Genomic DNA, 22,993 nt, shown 5'->3' with positions numbered 1-22,993 from the left:
TATAAATATAAATTTTATATAATTTTAAATTATAATTAATTATACTATTAAAATTCTGTCCTTGACATTTGGCTTCAAATACAATAAATTTTTTTCACACAGGACGTATGACTATGTCCCGCCATAAACGTCAGCATTTAGCTCTCACGTGCCCCACCATTCTCAATTCTCCCGACAGCTTCCAAACTTTCCTGCATCTGAAAAATCAAGCCGAAGAGCCCCCAATTTGACGCCACAATCGAAAACAAATCTCCAAAAACCAAAAAAAAAAAAAATCCGATTTGACAATTAGGAATTTGTAATTATAAAGAAAAACCTTATTACCCCTTTGTTTTTTGTTTGAAATTCCGGATTTTGGGAAAGAGATGACGGAGGACGGTGGCGCTAGGGTTTCTTCCGATGATCCGACTGCAACCAACTACAGTCACAAACAAGACAAAGTTATCAAATTTATTTTTCCTCCTAAGTTTCGATTCTCAAACCCTAATTGTTCCATGATTATTGTACTTAATTTCTACAATTCAAAAGTTTTTTTTTTTCGGAATTGATAAAAAAAATCTGTTGATTTGATGGTAATTCAATTGATTTATTAGAGGAGAGGTAAATTATCTCAAAAGATGAAAATCTGTTTATAATTGTCAGAAAGCTAGAACTGCTATTCAATCCTATCATTAGATTGCATAATTAGATGGCGGTACCATCTTGATTAATTAAAAATCAGCTATCTGATGTCAAGGATGTGGACTATGTTCTCACCTCCTCTAAACAACCCCTTCATCTCAAATCCTCTTACTAATATGTATGCATCTGCTATTTCTTGTATGCCTTGTACCCAGTTACTTGTTTGAGTATGTTCTGCTTGCTTAGTTTATTTTAAGTTTGTGTTGCTTCTGTTAAAGATGAGAGATTCTAATGTTTGAAGCTTTATCTGACATCTCCATTCAATTGGGAGAGCATGTTTTTCTTCTGCTGGTGGTTTGTTTTTGTACTTGCAGGACCAGTATATAAATTACATTATGAATGAAACAGGAGTAACTGTCATACTATTAGGATGTGGTTCTGGAAACTTTGAGAGCCTGCAGGCTGAAGATACCTTTTTGCAGTGCATAATGCGACCTCTTTTTTCCTTTTCCTTCTTTATTTTGGCTAAACCTAATGATTTCTGCTGTTATTTTAGATATCTTTCTTATATAATTATGGTTTATCTGACCTCGTTCTGGTTGCAGAAGCGCAACAGCCACTGCACTTATTCTTATCCTGTAACAACCCTAAAAGTCTTGATGATGCTGAGCGTTTGGCAGAGAATCTCCTGGATACTATCAATGTAGGATTTGGTGCATCCAGGTAATCAGGTTTCCATTTTGCTAAGTGGTGATTGTAAATTTGTAAATTGTAATCTCACTGTTATGCCAAGTCTGGTTGTTTGCCATTTTGGACTTGGGTAACCTGTTTCTTTCCAACCATTTTAGGACATTATCAAGTTAAGTTTATGGTGCAATTCCGCCTTCACTGCAGTTGTTGATTGGAGTTCAAAGTTCTGGGAGTGAACAAAATGTAAATGCTAGTTCTGCTCCTGGTTTGACATCAATGGTCGTCACTACACAACCTCCACCTGTTACAGTCCCTGGGGTTACTCCTGGCCATTCTCAAGGGATGGTTGGGGGAAAGCCTTACTCTAGGCCAACCCAGGCAAGTGTAGTTGGTTGTCCTCAGCCTTTGGTGACTAGAGGGACAAGCTATAGCCGATATAGGGTTTCTAAAACTGTAGCAAACATGGGTGTTTCTACAACTGCAGCTCCCAGTTCGGTAACCAAATCTACTGTTAGATCTATTTTACAACCTGAGAAGGAATAATGGCCTCCACAAAAGTGGAAGTTTCAGGAGTTACCAGCTGGTTCAAAGAGTCCCGCAAGACCCAACCAGGTACCGGTGCATTTTCCTGCTGGTTTCCCTTCAACCGAAGCTATGAGGTACAAGGCATTTAAATTACTTATGTGCCATAATATAATACAAGACAGATCAAGTCCTTACTCCAATTTGTTTTTTTGGTTAAATTAGTGGATCAATTTTGGTCCATGGCAGACTGCTATGACAGTTATTTAGATATCCTGGGCCAAATAGCATTATCTCTTGCAATTTCTCTATGGTTTTGGGTAGGGAGTGGTGGCTTTAGAATTTAGATTGTTAAGGCTTGAATTGCCTTGAATGTTAAATTAAGAAGAAGCTAAGAAATATGATGTTTACTTAATGTTGACTGTGATTCCTCCAAAAAGAAAATGTTGACCATGAATATCTTGGAAGCATTTGTGATGAGGGCAGGATTTAAGGTAGCTATCCCAGGAGAGCTTTTTGGTAAAATGAATTTAATATGAGTTCCTTTTTAGACATTCTGGCCTATGCTAGAGTCTCTACTTGCTAAATGTTGTTGATGCAATTAGAGTGGGAAGATTTAAGTTTCAGTTTGCTGCAACTCATTTTTTAAAGTTAGAGTCACTTTTATTGTAGAAAAAAATGCTATTTTAATTAACCTCATACTTCATTCTAAGAAATATAAGCTATTAGCATATGAATGGAAGTTTTTCTATATGAGAAAATAGAAGCATATATCTATGGAGGCATTTCCATGTAATTGAGTTACAATGGCAGTGTTAAGTTCATGTGGTAGAACCAGAATCTGGACTATTGTTATAGTTCACATGGTGGAGAAAGCAAAAGACAGTGATTGGGCATTTTAGCTAATGTAATTCTTGAACTTCACTTTTAATTTTCCCAATCCTGATTGACCTTTGCTTGGATAGTTCCCAAATCTCTTAGGACGGATATTTCTTTGTCTATGTAAGTGTGTGTATGTGTGTGTGTGTGCGCATAATTTCATGAAGGCAGTCCTCTATTCTGCTGACTTATGTTGATACATGTGCCTTTGACATGTTTATGCATCCCCCCTATGTCTTCTTCCCTCCTCCCTCACCCCCTGTAATGGAATAAACAAAACCTTACCTGTAGTAAAATGGAGACCTTTGCAAGTTAATGCATTATATGTAGTACTTTGCATTTATACTTCTGGATTTATGAATAATGTTCCGCTGACTTTCTCTGCTTATCATTCCAGGTATTTTCTCTGACCTTCTATGAAGCTAATAGGCTGATACCAGACCTGTGTTAGGGCCATTGGTTTGTATTTTTCACTGGGTTCTAGGTTTTACGGGAGTAATGGGTTTTAGGTTTTAAGGGAGTAATATGACGAGTATTTCCTACTTCAAAGCCATGTTCAGGGATCCTTTCAAGTTTTATTACTGTTTGATTGGGTGTATAGCTTTTTATTACATGAATTTTGCAATTGGCGTTTTCCGTGGTTGGCATTGTGAGAATGTGCAGCTGGGTTTTATTTAAAGGTTCTTTGGTATCAATTTTACGGGGATGTTACTTTAGGATCAATTTATAGCTAAGGCTTCAATGGAAATTGCGTGAAATATACTACAATATGTACATAAACCAGTAAACTACATAACTTGCATGCCCTCTTACCGAGGACAACAAGATTTTTAGCTACTGCAGCTGTTGTTTGTTGACAGTGACATCAAGGCCGACATTCTGGCCTTTTTTTTGAATCCTGGCACAAGCTACCTTGATTTGAAAAACATGTTACTAAATTGTTGGCTTATAAGCGTACTATTGCTGTCAATGAAGACATAAAAGCCCTTTCTATGTGTCATTTTATTTTTCACACATGATCTTTGAAGAAATCTCTAAAATAAAATTATTTTATTTTTTAAATATTTTTCTTATTACAATGCTAAAATTATATGAAAATATACATGTTAAAGATTGAATATTATTAGCCTTAAAACTCAAGATTTTCATGCATTAAAATAATTAATCAAAAGAGTAAATTACTCTTTAAACATAATAGAAAGATATCTAATAAATTTGGTATAATTACCCAAATCATTCTTTATTCTAAAAATAAGAGATTTAACTAAAATATATAAAGTCAACTAATTGAAAAATAATGAAGATTAGATTTTCACATTCTTTCTTAAGCTAAGTGGTAGATGTCACTCATGTTTAGTTTAGATTTTATATTTTTGAAGTTATTTTGGAAGAGAACTTTAATGAGTATGTTTGCAGTTTGGAGGCACGTGAGAGTATAAAATAATCTAATAATTTTTTTTTTTTATTTTCTTTTTGATTAAGTGGTAATTAATTTCACATGTTTAGTCTTATCATGATGAACATGATTTTTTGCTATATTTATGGCAACTTTGTTGTTGCAAAATATTTTTATGGATTTTTTGTCAAAGACCTTTAACTCCTCTAACAATCTTTTCGATCAAATTCCTTCACATATATCATGAGACATAGCTTTAAACTCAGCTTTTGCGCTACTTCTAGTCATCACAGATTGCTTCTTGCTTCGTCAAGTAATAAAAAAATTTCACACATAGGTACAATAATCAATGGTTAATCTTTGGTCAATAATGGATCAAACCTAATTAGTATCAATGTAAATGTCTTTTTAAAAAATAACCTTTGGCCATGATTCTTCTTTAGGTACTATAAGATTTGATACACAACCCTCAAGTGTTCCTCGGTTGGGTTATTCATGAATTTGCTTACCATGTTAATTGAAAAATCGATATATGATCTTGTATGAGAAAAGGTAGATGAGTTTTCCAACAAGTCTTTGATATTTGCCCTTATTTGTTGGTGGACTTCTTTTTTCTATTCTTACCTTATTCGTTGTGTCCATAAAGGTGTTAGCAGGTTTGTATCCAAGCATTCTAGTTTCTTTTAGTAAGTTTAGGACATTCTAATTTCCTTTAGTAAGTCTAGGACATACTTACGCTATGAAACAAAGATGTCATTCATTGAGTGAGCTACCTGAATTCCAAGAAAATATTTGAAGTGTCCCAAACTTTTGATTACAAATTTTTTCGTTAAAAGGTTCTTTAGTTTGCTAATTTCTTTTACATAGTCTCCAGTAAGAATAATGTCATTTGGATAGACAATAAGAATGACTATTTTTCTTTCAGGTGAATGTTTGACAAACATGGGGTGATCAGTTTGGCATTGTGAAAAATCATATCTTTTTATCACTTTTGTTAGTCTATCAAACCATGCAAGTGAGGATTGTTTGAGATTATATAAAGATTTATGAAGCTTACATACCTTGCTAGAATTGTCTTGGTTTTTGAATTTTGGAGGAATTTTCATGTAAACTTATTCTTTTAAGTCACTATTAAAAAATATATTTTTGATATCTAGTTGGTGGAGTGGCCAATTTAGATTTGCTACTAATGATAATAAGACTCGGATTGAATTATGTTTAGCAATCAGAGCAAATATCTCCTTATAGTTAATACCATAAGATTGAGTAAATCTTTTTATAACAAGGCGAGTTTTGAATCTGTTAATACTTCCATTCGCATTATACTTAAAATTAAAAATTCATTTACACCAAATTGAATTTTTTTTTGGGTAGTTCTAAAATCTTTCATGTTATGTTCTTTTTTAAGGCATTGATTTTTTTTTAAAATAACCATTTTTCATTTTGGTTGCATGAGTGCTTTATGAATATTATTGAGAATCTACATATTGTTTAGTATAGTAACAAAAGTCCGATACTTGGGTGATAAACCTTCATAAGAAACTACATTACAAATTAGGTGTTGAGACATGATCTCATATATTTTTTTAGAGCAATCGGTTGATCAAGATCAATAAAAGAATCAATTAAATCGAATTTAATAAGAGTGTTGGCTGTGTTAGGTTTAAGTATATTTGGAATCAGTTCAAATTCTTGGTTTTGCTTTGAAGGTGTACATTCTTTTAGATCCTTTTGAGTTTTATGTTTTTTTAAATAAACAATTAATTCTTTGTTTGTTTTCCCTTGTGTGGACTTCAGGTTTAAAGGATTTGATTGGATGTTTTGGTCTTAAAAGTGAGTAGGAGGATCTGGTTGAATGTTTTAGATGTGAAAGAGAGTTTGAGAAGTATTTGGTGGTTTAGTAATAGGATCTTCCTAAAGTTGATATTCTTACGTGATTGGATTCTTTCTTTGAATGGCAGCTTTGAGAAAGTAAGGTTGATTTTAAAAAAAGGTAACATTCATGGAATGGTAAAGTTTCTTTGTTACTGATGAGTAACATTTGTATCATTTTTTATTCAGGGAGTATTCGAGAAATATGCATTTGATAGATTTGGAATCTAATTTGCTTTGGTTTTGTTGGTTGGTAAGAACAAATGTAGTGCATCTAAATATTTTAATGAGAATAGACAAGATGATTCGAAAATGAGGATAGGAACCAAAAAGGGATTGGTAAGGGCTTTGAAATTTTAGGATTCAAGAAGGCATTTTGTTTATAAGATATATAGTAGTAAGAACAGCCTTATCCAAAAAATGCTTAGGTATATAGACATCCATCATGAGGGATATTGTAATTTTCAACAAATGTCGATTTTTTTTAGCAATGCCATTATGTTGAAGAGTGTTGACGCATGAGTTTTGATGAATTATACTAAGCTTTATTAGATATGATCTAAAAATTAAATTGTAATATTCTTTCCCATTGTTGGTTCTCAATACTTGGATTTTAATTTTAAATTGAATTTGGATCATATTATTGAAGTTTTAGAATAGCTGGCCTAGTTTTGATTTTTTCTTCATAAGAAATAGCTAAGTAACCCTGGTGTGATCATCAATAAATATGACAAATCATTTAGAGCCAATAATGTTATTTACTTTAGGGACCCAAAATGTCATTGTGTATCATTAAAAAAGGGTGGGATAATTTGTAAGGCTTATTAGGATAAGTGGTAAGAGTATGTTTGGATAGTTGACAGACTTCATAGTGAAAATTATTAGAATTTTGATTGAATAATAAGGAAAACAACCTTTTAAGATATAAAAAAATTGAATAACCTAATTGATAATGCCATAACATGATAATACTATCATTATTATTACTAGAGGATGAAGCCATACAAGAGGTCTTTTGATATTATTTTTTAGAATCATTAGTTTTTAAGATATAGAGTCTTGCACATATTTTAGCATTGCCAATCATCTTTTTCGAGTCTAAATCCAAAAATTTACATATATTTGAAAAAAATTTAGTAACACACTTAAGGTCTTTTGTAAGTTTGCTTATAAATAGTAAATTGCAACTTAGATTTGGGACAAACAAAATAAATCAAGTGTTATCTCTTTGAAAATAATAACAGAATCTGTACTGATTAATTTTGAAAGTGACCTTTCAGGAATTTAAACTGTGAAGTTTTTATGACATGGGTTATATTTACTAAATACATATCCATCTTCAATCATATGGTTTGAAGCTCATGTATCCATGAATTTGATTTCTTTAGTTTTACACTCAAGGCACTTAGAAATTACTATTTTTGTGCTAAAGAACATGTTCAAATATGAGTCGTAATGTTCTGTAGTGATTAAGAAACATTAGCTTCGAGGTTAGAGGTAACCTTTAACACTAGGCTCTCCTTTCGACTAGTCATGTTGGACTCTGAGTGAAAATTTTTAAATTTCAGATCGTGTTCTAATATCATGAAAAAATCTCTATAATAAAACTATTTTATTCTTCTATATTTTTTTATTACAATGTTAAAATTACGTGAAAATATATAGGTTAAAGACTGAATATTCTCAGCCTTAAAACTCAAGATTTTTATGCATTAAAATAACTAATCAAATGAGTAATTTACTCTCTACACATAATAGAAAAATATATAATGGATTTAGTGTAATTTATCAAATCACTCTTTATTCTAAAAATAAGAGACTTAACTAAATTAAACAAAATTAACTAATCAAATAATAATGAAAATTAGATTTTCATAATCTTTATAAAATTTCTCCTGTGAAGTCTTAACATTTTTTTTTCTAGATGTTATCCAAGCAAGCCATCGAGAGATGGAGGTGGGAAAAATGTATAAACTATGTCTATTCCAAATAAATTGGTGCACCCATCATCTAATGGAATGCCACCTCCACTTTCAAGAACATTTTCGCCACCATTTCCAAAAACAATTTCTGCCTCCACCACCTCCACTAAAGTTCACTTCATCAGCACCATCTATGAAATCACATGACAAGAATAATGTTACCAATAAAGCTAAACATGATATTTTTCCTGGTAGGAATGGATTTCTAAACTACCTACATTCAAAATTTTTGGTGCCAAATTTGCTTCCTGTTATGAAAAATACTGTGATATTGACTAAAATCTAGTGATGGTATATCCCAATAAAGTGTATAACTTTATATTACTTTTTAAAATTGTTTGGTTGTTTCAGACACCTTGGTCCACTTAATGGCACATAAGGATGATGAAGATAATTACGAGGAAAATAATGATGAATCGAGGGATGGCAATAAGTTGGGTTAAGATGAGACGAGTTTTTATTCGTCTTGAATTTAATTTAATTTTATATTTATAATATTTAAATTTGTGTTGATTTGATAAATTTTTTTATTTTTATATTCAAATTTGATTTGATATTGTATAAAATTATATTCAATCTAATTTAACATAAAAATAATAAAATATTTTTAATATAAAATATTTTTTTAATATAAATATAAAATTAAATAAATATAAAATAAATTAAATAATTAAAAAATAATTTTGATTTTTTTTATTATTATTCGACCCTATTCAAATTTTACTTTTATTAAAAGAAAACCTAATCTTATAATATCCAGTTAGGGCGGAAGCCATCGAGGATGGGTTGAGCTGCCATCTTTAAATGAATCCCTAAATAGAAACTCCAATGCTGATGCAATTGAAAAGCCCTTCTGGGCTTTGTGACTCGTAAGTTGCTTAAGCTACTAAAATTTTGCCAAATATGCTGGAGTTGTTCTTGTCAGACGTTGAAGCAGGTCTACGATGGATTCTGTCGAGTGCCTATCAAGTCTGTTTCGGTTGATTTTTTTTTTTTGCAATTGCGGCTTGTCAAGTACTTACCGAGTACAAACAAGTGAAGTAACACCAAATTATTGCAATGAGATTACTTGCGAGGGAGTATTTAAAAGTTGTGAATTTGATGAGAGATGTTAATTTTATTTATATTTAATAAAAAATTTAATTTTTATTTTATTAAAAATATAGATTGATATTATATTATTAGTATAAATATAATTTTAAAATTTTATTAGATACAAAGATAAGTAATATGATATTTCTCTTATACCTATATCTTACATATATTTATATATATTTATTTAATAGAAATTATTATTTAATAAAAATTTATTTACTAAATATATATTATTTTTGATTAATTAGAATTAATATATTTTTATTGAAAAAAGATATATTCACATACTTATAAAAATTACCTAAATATATAAGATAAAAATTAAAAAAAATATATTTTAAAAAATTATAGATATGAATATTATCTATACTCATTAAATACTTATAAAAATAAAAATATAAATAAATTTTAAATATTCGTTAAATATGAATATAAAGATAAATATAATATAAAAATTCAAAGATCAAAATAGAAAATGTACTATTCTTTTCATGCCTTAATTATTGATATCTCTAAAATTGATAAATTGTAGTGTATATTGATTGTAATTTGCCAATAGTTTAGATTATTGGTTTTCTTTAGTGTCTTTGGGGAAATCATCAAATAGTTGCATTCTATTAGAAGATAAGTTCACTTGTGTTGTCAATGGAAACAAGAAGCTTGACTCTGTAAATTATTTTCCAAATAAATTAGTCGTGATAATTTTAAATATGAAAGGATAATATAAAAATGATATAAAAAATAAGATAACATAAAAATGATATGAAAAAACAAGAGCATATTATCTATCATTATTATAATATAATTGATTAATCATATTCAAAATTAGGTAGAGTTTATCAAATTTTTATATGAAACTTATATTTATAAATGATAAATTTATACATAATTTTTTTTAACGTGGTTGCATAATTGTATAATTATAATAAAAATATTATATATAAATTTAACCAAAAAAAAATGTTTTGTGTTTGGAATAATTATGATAAATAAAATTTTTTGTTTTATTGTATAACATATTAGATATGAAATAAATAGATAAGAAATGATCATTTCTAATATATATATACACATACTACATATTTCTTGTTTAAATATTAGTTTTGCTTGCGGTTCACCGAGAGCTTTAGCTTGCAGCAAGGGTTCATATTGTCGCTTTTGTAGCTAAAGCTAGAAAAATTAGACATGTGCCGTAGGCCCTACATAGGAGACGGAGGTTCACGGATTCCTCCTTTCAGAATTGTAAGGTCAACAAAGATGCGCTAAAGAAATTGTCGCTTCTCCATCCATTAAAGATTGAGAGTTATGATAACTTGTCGTACAGTATTTTGTTTTTCTTTTCCTTTTCAAACATTTCTCTTTTTGTGTTTTTTTCTTGTATTAACATGTTTGTTAGAAAAAAAAAAAAAAAGAAATAATTTAATCTCTTCCGAACAAGTTTAATATTTCTTCAAATTTCAAATTAGACATATTTATGGGTTGGATTATCCACCATGATCTATTTAACGCTAAAATTGATCTTTGGATAAAATTTTTAAATTTTTTTTTCCAATCTTGAATATTATTTTATTAATAAAAATTATATTATTTATTTTGATTTTAAGATATTAATATAAAAATATTTTAAATATTTTAATAATATTTTGAATAGCAATGCCCCAAACAAGCTTTCATATTTCAAGTTTCAGACAAACTCTTAGAGATGTCAAGCAGATTTTGTCTAATTCAGCTTCTGAACTCCTCTGTTCCAAATTGAATTTTTTTTCCTTTAAAATGTGTCAAATAGAGTATTTAGTTTTCCTTGCTTTATTTTATTTTATTTTTAGAACTTTTTAACTATTTAAGTTTTCATTTTCCTTTTAGTTTTCAACAACATACAAAAAATTCAAAATTCCAGTGTCTAGAAAAAGAATAATTCAATGACTCAGAGTTTTGGAACCAAATGAGAAACTATCATGTCATCAAAACCGCAATGTTGAAGGGAAGAAAAATAAGAAGTAATCAAAGACTCAAAGGTTGTCCAAGCATGGAAGGTTTAGGCCCATTTTGTCATAATTTGGGAAAATGTCAACAGTATTGTATCCATCTTTCGTTAACTATTATTTTTCTTTTTGTCAATCAAATGGTTCGATGCTCCAAGGCTCTAGCCTAAGTCAAATTCTAGATCTTGTGGAAGAGAGTTTGCATTTTTTTTTTTATGTTTGAATCAACTAGAAGGCTGTATGAAAGTAGTTTCAATAAATTCGTTTAATTTAATAATATAAATAAATATGTTTAAATCGATTCAAAGAAAAATTAAATTGAACAAAATCCAAAAATTTTAAAGCCATTGTCTTGACAATTCAACCAATAGTTTCGATGAAAAATGGAGTCAATTGTTCATATTTATAAGAATTTTCTCAGTTGACTTCTTTGGTTGTTAGCCACAAAAATATCTGTAAAAAGCTTGTCCAAATTCAGTTTCTCTAAATCTCTCTCTCCCCTGTTGAAGCCATTTCTCTCATGAACACCATCTTTGCAGGACCTACAAAATTCAAGTTGGGAAAGTCAAGTCTCTTTCAGATGTCAAGTTCTTTTAAGGTGGACAGATGCAAGGTCTTTCCTGCTAATACACTTGCCTCAACTGAATATGATAGGCTATCTAGAAACTTTATGATATAAATGCTATTCAATGCTTGATCCCCAAGTTGGCTTGGAGTTCGAGTTGCCATCCTACGCCATGAACTTCCTGACAGATATGAGATGAACCACCTTCATTTTGACTCAAAGCCAAGACTTTCCTTTGTGTCATCTGGCAAGTGCTAGAGCAAATAACTGACAAATATGGACCTAGTCACTGCCCATCTTAATGAGCTTTAGCAGCATATTTTTATTGTTACATCATACTTACAGCAAAGCAGTACAGCAATGGACTTGTTCCAGTGAATCCAACAAAAATTTGCTGACACAAAATGCAAATTCAAGGCAAAAGACATTCTAATTCCAGACTCCAATTTAATTTTATCATTACAAGAATGACATTACAAATACTTCATCATTTTCGCTTCAATCAGTTCAATATTTGGAAGCTAACTGAGAGAGAAACTTTTAACAGGTGGGGATTGTCTTAATCCACCTGTTTATTGATCAAAGTAAAAAGCTACAAACAAAACAGAAGCCTTTCATCATTAAAAGATACAGACGTGTATGTACCTACTTTGCTATCATAATTTCACCTCTTATGGGGATTATGCAACGATTTTTGGGATCCATCAAAGAGGTCTAACAAGTAATCCTGCAGATCTTCAGCATTGTACTTGATGTGTTTCTCACCAATGTGGTGCATTTGTCTTCCAACAAACGTCCGATATGCCTGGATCACTTTCAGGGATGTTGAAATTCGTAAATCTTCTCGAAGCTGAACATCTGGGATAAGCCATGCCGTCTGTGTTTTATAAACCTCTTCAAAAGCAACATAAAAACTCCGTAATCTCTCCTTGAGAAGTGTCTTTGAGATAGAACTTGTGCTGGAATTGCTCTCATCCTTCAATAAAGAGAGAATTGTACTCCAAGTAGCTCTCTCATAATCCATTGCGTGCTGTTGGAATTTCCAGTTGTGCTTTCGAATCCACTTATCTCCAAATAGGAGCCTGAGTTCTGAATTTTTAACCTTTTGAGCCATGTAATGTATATTGTTCATCAAAAAGAAGTGTTGCAAGGAAGCATCCCTATATAATTTGGATTTCTCATAGAGGTTGGCTTCCAGAATAGAAGTGAGTGATTGGAGGTGGAGTGCCACTGGGGAACAACTGCCCGAGAAATCTTTACTCATGCTTTCCTCCTCTGTGGCTGGACTTATGTCGGAGGAGACTGGGGTAGCAGCTGCTCCATCCTTGTGCTTGAGGAGTAAATTCAGGGTATCGTCATAGTCTGCAAGAAGTCGAATGTAATTCATAACATATCTGGTCAGATGGTGAATTCCCCCTCCTGCAAAAGGGCTTGTTGATGTGTTTGATGCAATGGCATTCTCAAATTCAAGAAATGTTGCCCTTACAGAATCACCCAATCTCTTTAAAACCTCATGATACTCAATCCTAACAGAAGAACCAGCTTCATCCAAAAACAAAGCATCAATGTCAGGAAGATGATCTGCAAGCACCTCATACATGTCTAGAATTCGTACTAGCTTTTCTGGTTGATGAGGGCTGATTGAGATGGCCTCAGCAAAGTTCAGAAGCTGCAGCATTGAAGACTTTGCCGCCTCAACAAAACATACCAAATTAACTGATCCAACCTCTGCAAAAATCTGGTCGCAGAGCCACTTCTCGCTGGAAAGATAGGGCCGCACAAAGACCTTCATAGCTCTCACCCATCTCTTCATTTTGGAATTCACGGTATGCCACTCCATCTTGAGCACGTCTTCAATGCTCAATTTCTCCATTTCAAGATTGAAGAGGCACTCATCCAATGCATCCTTTCGAACAATGACGTAGGCCTGGCAACACTCATGATCATAATTTGACAAAAACATCAAATTGGCAATGCATTTGAGGTCAGGAATCACATCTGGATGAACCAAATCAATGATATACTCCTCTGAGTTTCTGCTGATGCTATCTCTAAGGGTTGACTCCTCAATAGAGTCATCTCCAAAAGAAACTATTGAGCCCTCATCGACAGCATCATCCTCACTCGAACGAAAAGACATATGCTCAGGCTCAAAGGGTTGCCTATGCTGAGCCAGCATGTGCTTAAACTCTTCCTCAAGCCTTTGCATTGCTATCTGAAGAACATCATGAGCCCTACGTAAAAACCCTTTGTCTTCTTCACTATTTAAACACTGATTTTCTAATCTCTCAGTCAACTTTCGAGCTTCATCTACAGCATTCAGATATTTGACAGCTTCATCTGGACCTGAATCCCAAATCATAGACTCATCTGCCTCCCAAATCATAATCTTTTCCTGAACAAAACTCAACTGCTCTTCGATCCCAATTTTACCATCCTCAACAATGTTATCCTCAATTGTAGCCATGCTAGATAATTGGCTACCAAGATCTGCCAAGATTTTCTTCACATCTTTTGTAAGGATTTTATTAGAACCCAGTGCTTTCACTATATGTTTGGCCGCAGCAATTAAATTTTCCTCTCCTTCTAATTGTGGAGCCACAGATTCACAATCCCCCATGGGCATAAGCAAAACCACAACAACTCAAAAAGAAACTCAGCCAACACCTGTTTCTGCAACTCAAACTCTCTATATTCAAACACAAAGAATTGAACCCCCAAACTGCTTAAACTGCCTTGTAAACCCCAATTAAACACAACCCATCAGATTGAAAAATCCAACACTGATACTTGCCTGGATCAGAAGTTCAAGCTATTGAATCAATAAATTCATAAAAATGGAAACTTCAAAGAGTACCCATCAAAGGAAAGGACATAAAAATCACAAAGAACAACGAAACAGATCAAATTTAATCTAAAAATCTAAGACCAAAGCAAGAAAAAATCTAAAAAACCCACAGTTTCCAAAGACGCAATCTTTTGAAACAAGCATCAAAGGAAGGGAACACTTCAAATCGCAACAAAAACATAAGACCAGATGCACATATCCATCAACCGACGTCAAAATACAAAGCAGCTGAAAATATACAATAAAACTATCAAAAGAAAGCTCTTTTTGTAGCAGAAAACGTGAAAAGAGATTGAGTGTACGGAGAGTACAAAGGAAGAAAAGTAAAAGCTGAAACCAACCTTAAAATTTGGAGCTTTGGGTAGATCCCTAAGTTGCAGCCTTTTGTTACAAGTTTGCAAGCTTAATCTCTTTCTTCGGGTTTTCTTGGAGAGTGAAACTTTTCCAAGTCTTTGGTTACAGCTGTCTTTTTTTTTTTTTTGGGAAGTTTGTGGCTTTGACTAGTTTTGTCTACTACGCCGATGAAAAGGAGAAAAAAAAAAAAAAACCTATTATCTGATGAATATTGATATTTTATCTTTATGTGTTTGATTCTTTGCTTCTGTTGACCTTTTAACCAAAAAACTAAAAGTTCTTATTTTTTATTGAAAATATTATTTATTTATTTATTATGGATAAATGAGTATTTATTTCTTACTTGTCCCTTTTTTTCTTTAATCAAATTACTATAATTAGTTTTTTTTAATGATATTTTAGGGTGCATTTGCCTTTATTTTACTATTTTACTTGATTCCTAATGTTCCTCTTTCAAATTTTCTTTAGACAACTTTCATCAGTTATAAAACACCCAATTCAACATCTAATGTTCGGATTAATTATTAATTAAAAACATAATATTTAATTTGATTTAAACCTTGACTAAATATTTTCAGATTAATTCAAAAAAAGAATTTTTAACAGAAATAATATAGACTTGACGTTAAGTTGAATAACAATGACAAATGCCAACTAATATTTTATGGCTATATAGATTCAGATGATGTTATAATAATTTTTGTTAATATTAGAGATATTAGTTAAATGCAAAGTATATACCTAATATTTAAGATTATTAAACCAAACTGTATATAAAAAATTACAAAAATCCAATATGTCAAACTTGAACCAATTTATCATTTTGTCAATTAGTTTCTTTATAATAATTTATTTTAAAATTTTGACCCAAGTTAGATTTGTCAAAAACCCATCAAAATCAATTAGGTTTAATGTTTTTCTCCTATTTAAATCATGTCAAAATCAAGTTATTTTCTCCTATTTAGTCCCTACATGGACGAATTATTACTAAGTTCTTATGTTGTATAAAAAAATCATCTGTCAGAGGAAGATTTATTCTTTATTTATCATTCAAAGTTCATTTGGATAAAATTTTTAATATTTTAAAAAAATTTATAGTAAAAATATTTTAAAATGCATTAATTTAAAAAAACTCAATATTTATAATTATAAAAAACATAAATATTATTAATAATATAAAAAATATTATAATTAAATAAAATAATAATTTAGTTTTTGAAATTTGTTTTTTATGATATGTCATGTAAAGTAATGAGACGAGAGATTTAGAAAAATTTTAAAAAATAACATTTTTAGATGAATTTTCAAGAGTAAATTTAAGCTCTTGAAATTCTTAGTAAAATTTGAAATTTCCCATGTGAAATATGACAATTAAATTTTATATTTTTAAATATCTTATTTGAAAAGAATTTTCTTCTTTGAATACCACATCCAAATAGATTCTTAGGTTTAAAACATGACTTATAAAGAATATTTGGTATGGGATGATCAAACTAAAAATCATAATGATCTTTACTCGATAATTACGTCATTTGTTTGGTACCAATTTACCAATATTGCGTGATAATGATTTTAAATCATTAGGGTGATAAGATGGAATGATTTTTTTTTTAAAGAAAGTGGAAATTTCATTCATTTTCTAGTTTACAGTCTTCAAGAATAATGTGAGCTATAAGCTCAGAACTTTCCTCAATCCACAATCTACTCTCTACTACACTTAAGCTGCTCTTTGCTAGCAAGTGAGCTGTCATATTACCCTTTCTCTGAGTGTGCATAATGAGACAATTGTGAAATTGTTTCTTTTTTCCCTTTACTTCTTCTGTGATTACTCCCATTGGTGATAAATCTGGCCCTGTTGAATTAAAGGTTTTAATGATTCCTAGAGCATTTCCTCCGAGAGTTATCCTCCTAAACCCCATATCGGATGCAAACGTAAGTGCTTGGGTGGCTGCATGGGCTTCTGCATGGAAGGGGTCACTTATGCCTGGCATAAGAATAGAAGTTACCGTAAGCACCTCACTTGTGCAATCTCTTATGACAATTCCCGCTCCCCCTTTCTTTTGTCTAGTGTCTACTGCCCCATCAAAGTTGACTTTGACAGTCTCATTGCAAGGCGGTTTCCATCTGACAGGGCCATTTATTTGACTCATGTTTTTTTACTTGTGTGGCATTAAACTCAGTCATGTACTTCTTGATGAATTATACCAGTTCCTGTGGGTTTCTGTTTTTCTCCCCATGCAAAACATTGTTCGTTTCATTCCATATAGCCTAAGTAGTGATCATGCTAACCAGTAGTTGTTCTTTATCAGATGACATACACAATTGCTCCATCCACGTTGCATGCCTAGCTTTACTGTCATGAATCACTTGGTTTACGTTTAAAGAGTTCCAGACTTGAGTAGGAGGCGGGCATGTTCCAATGGCATGTATCATTGTTTCTTCCGTTGCCTCACACATAAAGCATGTCTTGTTCACATCTAGCTTCCTCTTTTGTAAGTTTACCATTACCGAGATAAAACCTTGGTAAATTCTCCAAAGCAGAGCTTTGATCTTGGTAGCTTTGTTGCTTACATTGCTTGCCATACCTTTACATTGTTGGCTTTTATTGTCACTGAATGGGTCAATTCCTCGTTCAACGCAGTGCTCAGCAATCTATAGCCACTCTTGACTATGTAGGTTTCATTTGTTGTGATAGTGCCACATTATTTTATCCTTTGCACCGAGCTTGCTTATTGGAAGGAAGCATATAGCTTCCGCTTCTTCTTGTAAGAAAACTAAGTAAATTAACTCCCTCTTCTATTGCAAGGTTGAGCTGTTTATAAGCTTTTGCACGAGACTGTCTTTCTTAAGCAATACTTTCGGTGACTGTATGTAAAAGGAGCTCATTGTTGGCAGCCATTTATCTTTTCAAATTTGTATTGACTGCCCATTGCCAACTCTCTCCCTCACACTTTTCTCCAAGATGTCGTGGACTTCCCATGTCCTTTTCCAAGTGTAGGATGGGTTGTTTCCCAATTGCGTTTCCATGAAGGAACAATCTGGGAAGTATTTTGCTTTGAGGACTTGGTGTATAAGGCTGTCAGTTTGTGTTAGCAACCTCCATCCCTGCTTTCCAAGCATTGCCTTGTTGAAGAGCTCCACGTCTCGAAAAGCCATTCTCACACGAGATTTCGATATGCACATGTTCTTCCATTTCGTCCAATGTATGCCATTTGATCCTTCTCCTTGCTGCCACCAGTTACTGAAAATACCATCAAGTTTTTTACAGCGGCCCTTCGACAACATGAACAATTCATGGAGTAAGCTGGGATTGCTTGGAGTATGGCTTTAATAAAAATCTTCTTACCCTCAAAAGATAATCTTTTGTGACTCCACCCTTGTAGTCTTGATTAATTTTGTCCTTCATTTCTTTAAATGCCTACCTTCGCCCCCGATCTACCATGGTAGGTAATCCTAGGTATTTTTTTGGACTTTTAGGTTCCTTAATATTTCTTTGTGGTGGATGTTTGTGTTGTCGTTGAAGAATAATGCAGACTTTTCGTAGTTTATTTTTTGGCCTAAACCTTCTTCATGTGTTCGCAATATGTCCCTCACCCTTTCGCCTTCGCTTCGATTTGCCTTGGCAAAAAGTAAGTTGTTATCTGTAAAAAATAAGTGAGTGATTCAGGGTCCATTAAAGCTAGCTTGAACAACATGCACCAGCCCCTCTCCTTGGGGTTTTGTAAGAACTGTTGACAGTTTCTCGCAACAAAATAGAAATAGGTAAGGTGATAATGGGTCACCTCACCAAAGGCCTCTCCGTAGGTAAAATTTGTTAGTAATCTGGCCATTTACAACAATTGAATAGGATACTAATTTGATGCATCTCATTATAAGTGATACCCATCTTAGTCTAAAACCTAGCTTATGCACCATTTTTTTTTTTAAGAAAATGCCACCCAACCTTGTCATATGCTTTACTTATATTTAACTTTAGGGCAAATTAACCTGTTTGACATGTCCTTTTGTTTTTCATGGAGTGAAGTAGTTCATAGGCAAACAATACATTGTTTATGATAAATCTTCTTAGGGCAAAAGCACTGTGGGTTTCACTGACGCAATGGGGTAGGACAAACTTGAGCCTATTAGCAAGAACTTGGCAATGAGTTTATAAAGCACATTCCACAGGCTAATTGGTCTAAATTGTGTCACATTTCTTGGTTGCTTTATTTTCGGGATCAGGACAATATTCATGTGGTTTATCTCCCTAAGATCACTATTTCCATTCAAGAATTGCAAGTAGAAATTAACCACATCACTGCCTACTACATGCCAAACTTTTTGAAAGAAAAAAGCAGGCATACCATCATGTCTTGGTGTTTTTGTATGGTGCATTGGTTTCAATGCTGTAAGAACCTCATCAGCTTTGAACTCCTCTAGCAAGAAGTCATTCATCTTGGTTAAAACTCGGTTCCCAATGGCTTCAAGAACGTCATCACACTGACTTTGCCTCAAAGATTGAAAAAGTTGTCTAAAGTAACTAGTGGTTATTTCTTGGATCTCTTCAGTAGTTTCACAACATTCTCTATTTTCATTTTCTAGGACGTTGATTGCATTTGCCCTTTTTCTTTGAAAAACCTTGGCTTGGACCCTCTCTAAGCCATTCGACCCTAGATTTTTACGCCCAAAACGTTTCCTCCTTGTCTAAGGTTGTGTTCAGCTTTTCCCTGATATGTTTCCCTCTTTGCAAGTTTTCTTCGTTGACTGTTGCATCTTTCAATTGTTGAAGATCTTTAGTAAGCCTTTCAACCTCATTGTCCATGTTTATGAATCGGTTCTTGTGCCATGTTTCAAGTCGTACACCCATAAGCTTCAGTTTTTCCATTATATTCATGTTGTTTATGTCATGACCTCCTTGCATCATGTACTGCCTACTCACAGTCAGCTTCTTTTATCTACATTGCCTCAAAAAGATACCTTGTGTGCTTTCTCCTATATGGTCTTCCTCGCTGTTTCCCCTCTGTGTTCACCATTATAGGACTATGATCTGAAGCAGATGCTGTGAGGTGGTGAACTGCATACAAAGGAAATTTCTCCCACCATCTTTGATTAGCCACCCCTCACCTTTCTCTTACATTTTTCCCAAGGTGGTTTCCTTTTTCCCACGTGCACTAGGTTCCATTGAAGCCTAAATCTTCCAACCTAGTTTCTTAACACTTCTCGAAACTCTTCCATTTATCTTTTCTTCTTTAAGCACTAACCTTTTTTTCGTGGGACCGTAATATTTATTAAAGTCTCCTACACACAGCCATGACATAGAGGATTGAGAGGATAAACTCTGAAGTAGTTCCTAAGATTGCGACATCAGACGGGTGTCTAGTTCACCATAGAAACCAGCGATTCTCCAGTTTTCCATTCCTACTGTTTCTTCCACCACCATGTCTATATGGTTTTTCAAATAGCTTTGAAGTTTGAGGTTGGTGTCTGTCCTCCACATCATTGCTAAGCCTTCACTTGTACTGAATGATCTTACTCCAAAGCATGAATTAAATCCATATTTTCTCTTTATTTTATCTAGCTTGCATGTAGTTTGGTTTAGTTGAGAAAAACTACATTGGGTTTTTCTTTCTTCAACACTTGTCAAGTACTCGAACTGCTCGCGGGTTCCCAAGCCCACGGCAATTCCATGTGAGGCATTTCATTGTTCTTGAAGGGATTGGTTATTAGTCTCCGCTATTGGCTTGTAAATCATCATGGTAACATCTGCTTTAATCTTTCCTCTTTTCAGCTGGTTTGTTGCTTCATAATCTAGCCGCTCTTCCTCGCCTGCCCATTCCATTCCATTCGCTCATTCTCCTTTTGCCAAGGTTTGTCAGAGGGGCCTCTTCTACCTTGTTTGCAACCCTGGCATTTTTTTTTCATGTCATTCTCGCACTTTGGTTCTTTATTGCTACTCTATTTTCTTCCGTTAAACTGGCACGTCCCATGCATGCATCTAGGTGGTTGTTGTCTACTATGACTGCCCTAGCCTCTATAACCACATGCTCTTTATTTGTCACTTTTCTTACATGGTATTCATTGTTCCCATGCATGGCGTTTGAATAAATTAGGTGCCTTGCCTGATTTTTTCCCCTTTTTTACTCATGTTGACCTTGACTTTTTCTACCTCTATCCTTGCCATTGTTATTTCTTGGGCTCTGCAGCATGTTTCCATCAACATCTTTTAGTGGTGTTTTCAAATTAGATTATACTTTCCCCTCATTTGCTCTATGAGTATTGTGTACCTTATCTCTTCCGAATATTGAGCTCCCTAGATTCCCCGTAACCACTTCCTAATTCTGCGTCTGATTTACCACTTTCGTTTGGATTTTCGTACTTCCAGCATTTTGATAGGGAGGTGTTCTGAAGTGTGCATCTTCTTTTTATGTTACATACACCATTGATCCATTACCGTCACCACCTCGTGTATCCTTTAGAGATGCTTGTCTAGTTCCGTTCCAGTAATTTCTCTTATCAGTTTTTGTGTTAGCCATGAAAGAGGCATAACCCTTCTTAACAGGTGATTCATGCATCCATGCCCCATATGGGGGCTCAGCCCTGCCATGTTTTCTTTGTTTTCCATCAGCTCATGTTTTCTTTGTTTTCCATCAGCTTACACTCCACTGTTATATGCCCTAGTATGTCGCATTCATAGCAAAATAACGACGATCTTTCGTATTTAAGTCTTTCTTTTATCTCTTTCCCACCACCTTGAGCTCCTAATACCACAAATCTCTTCAACGGTTTCCTTATGTCCAGCTTTACTCGCACCGGGAGGAACTTTCACTATTCCGAAAAATTCATGATTGAATCTACCCCTTTGTGATTCCTAATCTTGTTTTCAATCATCTCTCCAACTCTTCTATTCATCCATTTTAAAGGTAGATCATATATCTTTACCCAAAACTGCGCTGTGTTAATCGTATACTCTGATGGCCTCAAATCCTCATTGAACTTAGTAAGGACTAACATATTCTTATCAAAAGACCAGGAGGAGCCATCCATTACCCTCATCTTATCCTTCTTTGTACCAAAGTTAAAGAGAAATAAGTTGGCATCTAAAATACTGACCTGCAACTCTTGGGCAATCCTCCAGATGAGATTGAATGTTCCTATCATGGCTTTTCTGTTAAAAGGACGGTTAGTTAGTAGCTTACCCACTAACCATCTCTCCCATTCCTTCATGTCTATCGTATTTGTTATAATGGTTTTGGAGACCGTTAAACAAAAAATTTTAAAAATAAAAAAAAATAAAAAGAGTTGTTATTAATTTTTTTGTTAGGGATGATTGACCACCTAAAAATTTTAACCTTTTAATAAAACAAAAAAAAAATGATTTGAGGCTTATCAAAAAGATATTTTTGGACTTTGAAAATATAATTAAGTTCGAAAGTACGATCACGCGTGGAGAAGTATTAATACTTTCACAATGCCTGTTTAAAAAAAGGTACCAATAAATTATACATTATCTTTGGTTTTGAATGAAAATGGTTTTCATTTCAAATTTAATAATAACTCCATTCACTTTTAAAAAAAAATCAATTTTATTAAAAGTCATTGTTTAGGAATATTGAAGAAATTTTTAGGTTAAAGACTTACCTTAAAACTTTTTAATATCTAGGTAGAATTTAAAGATAACTCGTTTCACAAAAGATTCATCGTGACATTTCTTAAAAATAAAAATAACATTCTTTGTAAATGATAATTATTGATGACTCTATAACATTTAGGCAACGTATCAATAATTATTTTCCTTTTAATATTATTTTTGTTTTATTTTAAAATTTCATATATATATTAAAAAATAACATTTTTCATAAAAAAACTTTTATGCAAAAAAAAAAAAAAAAAACCAATGGTGCTATAATTCACCAACAAATGATAATAATTAAAAGATATGAACATGTGGAATGAATGCAAGAAACAATCTAAAAATGAAAAGATATGAATGTGTGTTATGCATGATGATGAGATACAGTTTTGAAATTGAGCTCTTAATATAAAGATACTGACTAGACTCCCCAATCTCTAGGTAGAGTTTAGATGTGACTATTTATATTTAAAATTTCATTTTTATTTCTCTTTGTAATATATTATTATTATTGTTTTTGGGTTAAGGAATCTTACGAAAAACTTAATGAAATACAATTTCTTTAATACCTCATCCTC

At 32.7% G+C, this 22,993-nt stretch overlaps 1 protein-coding gene and 2 pseudogenes across 4 annotated transcripts; 1 reads left to right on the top strand and 2 right to left on the bottom strand.

The window, feature by feature from the left end:
- The first annotated feature begins 110 nt into the window (after positions 1–110).
- On the top strand, positions 111–3,608 carry LOC111292855 (protein RIK-like; annotated as a pseudogene). Its single transcript, XR_016345830.1, has 4 exons — positions 111–466; positions 1,227–1,344; positions 1,470–1,970; positions 3,110–3,608. The product of XR_016345830.1 is annotated as a protein RIK-like (transcript).
- Positions 3,609–12,015: 8,407 nt separating this feature from the next.
- LOC111292015 (exocyst complex component EXO70E2 pseudogene) lies at positions 12,016–14,974 on the bottom strand (annotated as a pseudogene). Of its 2 annotated transcripts, XR_016345829.1 has the most exons (3): positions 14,794–14,926; positions 14,563–14,680; positions 12,016–14,398 (listed from the first exon to the last, which is right to left on the bottom strand). The product of XR_016345829.1 is annotated as an exocyst complex component EXO70E2 pseudogene, transcript variant X2 (transcript). The 2 variants fall into 2 exon arrangements; XR_016345828.1 differs by lacking the exon at positions 14,563–14,680 and having other exon boundaries at positions 14,794–14,974.
- Positions 14,975–16,434: 1,460 nt separating this feature from the next.
- LOC149516544 (uncharacterized) lies at positions 16,435–16,956 on the bottom strand. The gene has a single exon (XM_089766263.1). It carries the CDS (start codon positions 16,954–16,956, stop codon positions 16,435–16,437), a length of 522 nt encoding a protein of 173 aa, XP_089622389.1.
- Positions 16,957–22,993: the final 6,037 nt, after the last annotated feature.

The sequence above is a fragment of the Durio zibethinus genome, chromosome 10 (genome assembly GCF_047325235.1).
Source record: "Durio zibethinus cultivar Kanyao isolate XHJ-2024 chromosome 10, ASM4732523v1, whole genome shotgun sequence".
In the NCBI taxonomy this organism is placed as follows: Eukaryota; Viridiplantae; Streptophyta; class Magnoliopsida; order Malvales; family Malvaceae; genus Durio; species Durio zibethinus.
This window is presented reverse-complemented; position numbering and strand designations above follow the sequence as displayed.